Raw genomic sequence first — 5,994 nt, 5'->3', positions numbered from 1 at the left:
TACAGAATGGAGAGGAAGGATGGAGAGCCAAGGCTGTAGCCTCATCGGGGTAGGTTGCTCCTGTCTTGCAAGACTCCTCTCCAATGCAAAGTACAGGGCAACAATGCCCAGTCTGGATCCCTTGAATAGGGAAGGGGAGAGGACCCACTGTCAGTGCCCTGAAGCTGCCCCCAATGGGGCAGAGCTCCATCCGCAAAAGAACAGGGAATGGAAGCCAGATGGCTGCAACATTAACCAAACATCCTCCTCAAGATTCGACCAATGCATTTCAGAGGAGGGATCCCAAAAGGAAGGCAAGAAAGGGTACTGCCCCATCTGGGCCAAGCAGGTAGCAAACGCCACTTTTCCAGGGACAGCCCTAGTCGGAATCGTGACATGGGCTGGGCAGCCACGGAGGGACTGTCCTTCCTGAAGCCACGGGGAGTTCTCAGGGCTGTCCCTCTCTCAGAAGGGGCCCAGTGGACAGGTGCCATGGCCATGCTCAGGCTATTTCTCCCAAGGGCAAATGGAAAGACAAACAGAAGTAGGCTCAGTCCAAAATATCTTTTATATACATGGTTTATTCCTCCCAACCCCCCTGCTGCAAGCCCAGCCTCAGCTGCCCTCCCAGCATGGAGCTGCCCACCACCACCTTTCTCAGGGGCCTCCTCTCTTGGGACTGTATCTCTGGAGGGGGGGTGGGGAAAAGGAGGGAGCCCTAGCACAGGGTGGCTCCCCTGTGCTCTCAGCCCCCACCCTCCAAGGGAGAAAGGAGGAAGGAGAGAGGCAGCACAGAACTGGGGTTTGAATACTCAAGAAGCTACAAGATAGAAGACAAAAGTAGCACACTCTGGGGAAGGGGGAAGCAGGGAGGAACCAAGGCCAGATCCCGCCCCCCAGTAGGGGTATGGCAATCCCAGGACCCAGAGGGGCAAGGGGAGGGACTGGGGAAAGAAGAAGGATCAGGGGTGGAGAAGCCCAAGGATGGTCCCACCCTGACCTGGACTCCTGGGCACAGGGCAAGGGAGGCCCGAGGAGCCCCTGCACTGGGCGATGCATGGGCCGATCGAGACCTACAGCTTGGTCAGGTCCAGCTTCAGCTTGTAGGGTGGGGGGCTGTCCCCAAAGGCATGCGATGGGGGAGGATACAGGGGCCAGTCTGGCTCTACCATGAAGCCCTTGTGCTGCTCCAGGGTCAGGGGCTGCAGGGGGAGGAAGAGGGAGGGAGGGAGGGCTACTGAGCCCCCACCCTACCAAGGCTCCTTCCCGCCCCTGATCTCAGGTCACCCCGGCTAAGGGTTGGCATTGTTCCCCTTACTTGATAAGGAAGTAAAGAAACTTGCCCGGTGTCATACAAGAAGTCAGGGAACCTTGTCTCCAGGGGAGAGCGAGTGGCCCAATTCAGGGCCGAGGAGCGGCCCTTCTCCCACCATTCCACCCGGCCCCACCCACCTGGAACTTGAGATGCTGGCCAGGTGCGGTCACCAGGGTGGAGCAGCTCAGCCACAGCATTACCAGCACAGAGAGGAAGAGGCAGCAGGCCAGGATCCAGCGAGGGAGCCCCGAGCGCCTGACCCGCCCAGAAGGCACGCTCAGCGGTCCTGGTGGGGTTTGGGAGGCCCTCCCCTCCAGCTACACTCCCATCCCACCCCCAGGGTCCTGCCACCCACCGGGACATGCAACTGAGGAAGTCGTTGTCCTGCAGCTCATCGGATTCCACCTTGGCCTTACTGCTAGTCTTGACTCGGATCTTGGCCTTCCTTACCTTGTCCAAGGGGCCTACAGGGTCTGAGAGACAGGGCACCTCTTAGCAGCCCCTAGGCCTCTCCCAAGAGGCCATGGCAGCCATGGAGAGGAGAAAGGAGGCCAGGAACTAGGGCAATGGGCCATGGAGTCCTGGAATAGATCAGAACCCTGGCACATGGACCGTGGAATCCTGGGGAAATAGACCGTGGAAACTGGGAGCCCTAGAAGATGGGCCAGGGAACCTAGGAAGATGAGTCACAAAACCCTGGGAGACAGACCACGAACCCCGGGAGAAGGATCATGAATCCCCAGAGAAGAATCGCAGAACCCTGGAGATGGGACTGTGGGATCCCGGGAAACAGACCACAGAACCATGGGAGATGGATCATGGAACCCTGGAAGATGGACCAAGGACCCCTAAGAGTTGAGAGATAGAAATCCCATTCCTAGAGGGTTCATTTGCCGGGAGGATTCCTTATGGCTGTGGAGCCACCTGTGGAAGGAACATTGGTCTAGCCTCGGACCTTACCCACGTGCACCTCCAAGGCTTCAGGGTGGGATCCCCGCCAGGTCACCTCTACTCGCTGCAGACGGGCCCCCTCGTGCCCCAGGCTCTCTACCACAGGCTGGGTCTAGGTCAGGAACAAGACAGCACAGAAAGAGCCATTTAGAAAGGCACCACCTTGGCCCTGGGAAGTGCATCTCTGTGTCCCACGTAGGCTACATTGTCCCATGCCCAGCTGGGACATAGTTCCCCTGGGTGCAGAGAGGACACCCTTCTGTGGGGCTGTGGGCTGTGACATCAGGGACGCGGTTCCCTGTTGGTGCAGGCATCTCAGTTCCTCTTGACCGGATCCTTTAGCTCCTGAAGTAGGAACGCGGGCTAGGCGGATAGAAGCACAGGGATTGGCTGAGAGATGGTCACATGAGCCAGCCAGGGCCAATCAAAGTAAGTGTCAATAGAGCTAAAACTTCAGAGAGGTTATACCCTAGAGCCTTAGGCATCCACCCAGCCATCAGGAGGGAAGAGCTTGCCTGGGAATGCAACCACCACAAAGCGAAGCAGAGTCAAGGAGGGGAGTGAGACTGAACCCCTGAACCTAGCTGGCTCCAGACATTGATCACCCGAGGACTTTGCATCCCGTGAGCCAACAACCAGCGCATCCCACCTTCTTACCCTGATCACCCACCTACCACACTGGCACGGCCTCTGCCAGACCCCTCACCTGGAACACCACCACCTTCCCATTGTCAGTCTGCAGGTAGTACGTCCAGGTGGAGGAGACAAAGCCCTGGGCCGAGTTGACAAGGTCATTGCAGAGGGTGGAAAACAAGTCCAGGAGCGAAAGGGCCCCGCTTGGAGCTTCCAGGACCTTTCTCTGCCAAGGGAAGGCCCAAGGCACATGTCACCAAGGTAGGGAGGCGAGCCGGGAGAGTTCACTGTGACCGGAATTTGCTGAGTGGTTTGGGGCAACAGGGCTTCATGCCGTGAATACGGCATTTGGCACGCTGTTGCCCTTGGAGAAGGGGACTGCCCTTTCTGAGCCCTAAAATGGAGCTGATTTTCTTCTGTCATGGGGTTGTTATGAGACTTCAACTAGACGATGGCACAGCACCGATGCGTAATATGTAGTAGCTGCTATTATTAAACATTTCACAGCATCATTCTTATTTTGACAGCATCAGGAGAGAATTCAGAACAGGAAGGAATGGTAGTGCAGCGTGCTTTTATGAACAATGCAGGCCTGGAGGGGGTGGAGGAAAAGGGGTGAAGGGGAGGAGCTTTCTGGGCACTCTCGGTCCAGAGGTCCCTGGCTGTGATAAATGATTTCCTGTGCCTTAGTTTCCCCTGACACAGTGTTTCCTAGACTCACTCATGGACGTGACGGGTGAGCAGTTATTATCTCTCCCTGGGGTGGGGGAGTTCCTCCTCCTTAAAACTCAGTTCCGAGCCCTCCCCCCATTACAGGGGCCACCTGTTCACCAAAAGGAAAGTGCTTAGACCAGCACCTGGCATGCAGTAGGGGCTCAATAAAGTCAGCTCTTCAGATAGCCCTGAAGATGAGTGAGGTGAGGGGTGTTCACAAGCCCTGGTGGTAAATCCCATCTCTTGCCCAGCCCTAACTGTGTGACCTCGGGCAGTTGCTTCGTGGGCATGAAATGGGACTGACACTGTCCCAGGGGCCTCTAGGTGGCATGAGGAATTTGGGACAGGCTGTGGTCAGGCCGGGACCAGGACAAATGATTTATAACCACCGGCTGTTTTCTGCATTTACTCCTTGTGCGGTGGTGGGAAGGGAGGGTATTTCCCATATCAAAGAAATGGTAATTGAGGTTTGAGGCAAGACAAGACTCCATCGAGGATCCCCAGTAAGCCCAGAATGGACTACAGAGCCTGGAACACTCTGGACATGAGTGCAGATTTGGGGGGTGGGGTAGAGAGAGGAGGGGGGATGGTCCCAGGGCCACAGGTGGGAGGGTGCCCACCTTCTGCTCTGGCTCAGGCTCGGGTTCAGGCTCCGGCTCCGGGTTCTGGCTCCAGCAGCCCTCGCTGCAGGCTTGCTGCTCCGTCTCCTTCACATAGGCCTCCACACACGCTGGGGGTGGGGTGGGGCGGGGAGGGGGCAGGAGGGGTGACTAGAGGGTGACCCTTCCCAGGCCACCTCTCCCCACCCCGGCCCACCCGGCCAGCCCTCACCTGCTTCACACTCAGTCTGGGTGGCGTTAGGCTTGGAGCTCCTTGCCACAAATCGGCAGATGGAGAAGAGGCGGCAGCCGCGCTCACAAGCACTGATCAGGACAGCCCTGTCATACTCATAGGGGGACTCAGAAGGGTCCTCCTCCTCAAGCTCTGCCTGGGAGAGGGGGCATTGGATTCAGGCCAGGGGGAGGGGCAGGAGGAGATTTGCACTGGAAGCATGGGCTCAGAGCAGGAGGTAGAAGATCTGTTGTTCTCTCCCTCCTCCCCCCCCAATCCAGAGAGATTGAGGTGGGGAGGGGAAGGCTAAGAATATTAGTGGGGGTTCTTAGCTCTGAGGAAGGGAGAGGGGGGTGGACCATGGAGGACACTGGGTTTGGGCAATGGTTGTAAAATGGGTAAGTTGGAGAGAAATGCCCCCTCCTCTCCCCCCCCCCACCACGCCAAGGCTCCAGGGAGGAGGGCAGAGATTGAGGGGGATTGTCAGGCCTGAGGAAGGAGGGAGGAGGCTAAGAGGAGGAGGTTTTGGCCTGGGAAAATGGAGATCCAGCTGGTGGGGGGTGGGTGAGGATGTGAATGGGGGCTGGTAGCACTTAGGGGGGTAGGGAGGTGGATGTGGAAGGAGGAGGAAGGGGGGGAGGAGGAGGAGAGGACCGTCAGACCTGAGGGAAGTGGGGGATGGGCGCCCCGAGGGTCTTGGCGCAGCCGAGTGCAGTCAGAGCCCGCAAGCTGGCCTAAGAAGCCTCAATCCCCTCCCCGCCCCTCCCTTGGAAGGACCCTCCCCCCAACTCCGCATTCATCGGAGGCACTCGCATCTCCAAACCCTCCGCCATCCGAGGGACCCCCCCAGTCCCTCCCCCGCGGGAGGAACAACCCCCATCTCCATCCGAGGGACCCCCGACCCCAGCGCTCGCCTCGACAGAAGGGACCCTAGTCCTTCCCTCACCAGAGGGACCCACCTCCATTGTTGAGCCCCCATTTCCGACTCCTTCCCGCTGGGAAGAACCCCTATCCCGCGCTCGCAACGTGGGGAACCGCATCCCCAGCCCCTCCCCCACCGGAGAGATTCCCGGGTCCTCCGGCTGGCGCCGCATGCGCTTCACCTGCGGCAGCTGCGGACCAGGATAGCGGTCGCGGCACCGCAGCTGGCAGCTCTGCGTATCCCCGAGTTGCGGGGCGAAGGGGTCGCGGGCGGGCGGCGCGGGGGTGGCAGGGGGAGGCTGCAGCAGGAGCAGCAGCAGCAGCGGCGGCATCAGCGCGACCGAAGCCATGGCCGTGCCGGGAGCGCGGGGCTCGGGGGACGCCGGCTCCTGGCAGGCACCGAGGATGCAGCGGCGGCGGCGGGGACCGGGTCGCTGACGTCACCCGAGCGAGGCAGCCTGGGAAGGGGGGGCGGGGGATGCGGAGAACGGGCGGGGGAGCCGCGCTGCGGCACCGTCGGGGTGCGGGTGGGGCGGGGCAGGTGAACGGTGATCCCCCGCCGTCTGTCCCATCTCGGGGGTGCCGGGACACCTCCCTCGTATCCACGGACTAGAGGATCTCAGCCAGCTCTATGAGGCCAAAAGGAAACA

The 5,994-nt window shown here is 59.8% G+C and overlaps 1 protein-coding gene across 1 annotated transcript; it reads right to left on the bottom strand.

The window, feature by feature from the left end:
* Positions 1-540: 540 nt before the first annotated feature.
* TMEM59L (transmembrane protein 59 like) lies at positions 541-5,786 on the bottom strand. Its single transcript, XM_025885242.2, has 8 exons — positions 5,527-5,786; positions 4,424-4,580; positions 4,213-4,322; positions 2,952-3,104; positions 2,255-2,357; positions 1,650-1,767; positions 1,432-1,549; positions 541-1,181 (listed from the first exon to the last, which is right to left on the bottom strand). Exons 1-8 carry the CDS (start codon positions 5,692-5,694, stop codon positions 1,053-1,055), a joined length of 1,056 nt encoding a protein of 351 aa, XP_025741027.1. The 5' UTR covers positions 5,695-5,786; the 3' UTR covers positions 541-1,052.
* Between the last annotated feature and the right edge of the window lie 208 nt (positions 5,787-5,994).

The sequence above is a fragment of the Callorhinus ursinus genome, unplaced genomic scaffold (genome assembly GCF_003265705.2).
Source record: "Callorhinus ursinus isolate GAN/ISIS: 27379988/994484 unplaced genomic scaffold, GSC_fseal_2.0 scaffold15, whole genome shotgun sequence".
Classification (NCBI taxonomy): domain Eukaryota; kingdom Metazoa; phylum Chordata; class Mammalia; order Carnivora; family Otariidae; genus Callorhinus; species Callorhinus ursinus.
The sequence above is the reverse complement of the archived record's forward strand: the minus strand, read 5'-3'. Positions and strand labels throughout refer to the sequence as shown.

Bases quoted from the DNA above. Each gene is read 5' to 3' on its own strand.
- TMEM59L (XM_025885242.2), bottom strand. From the start codon at position 5,694: ATGGCTTCGGTCGCGCTGATGCCGCCGCTGCTGCTGCTGCTCCTGCTG. The intron at 4,323-4,423 runs GTGAGGGCTGGC...CCCCACCCCCAG, and splicing joins CCAGACTGAGTGTGAAGCAG to CGTGTGTGGAGGCCTATGTG. The intron at 1,768-2,254 runs GTAAGGTCCGAG...CCTGTCTCTCAG, and splicing joins AGCCTTGGAGGTGCACGTGG to ACCCTGTAGGCCCCTTGGAC.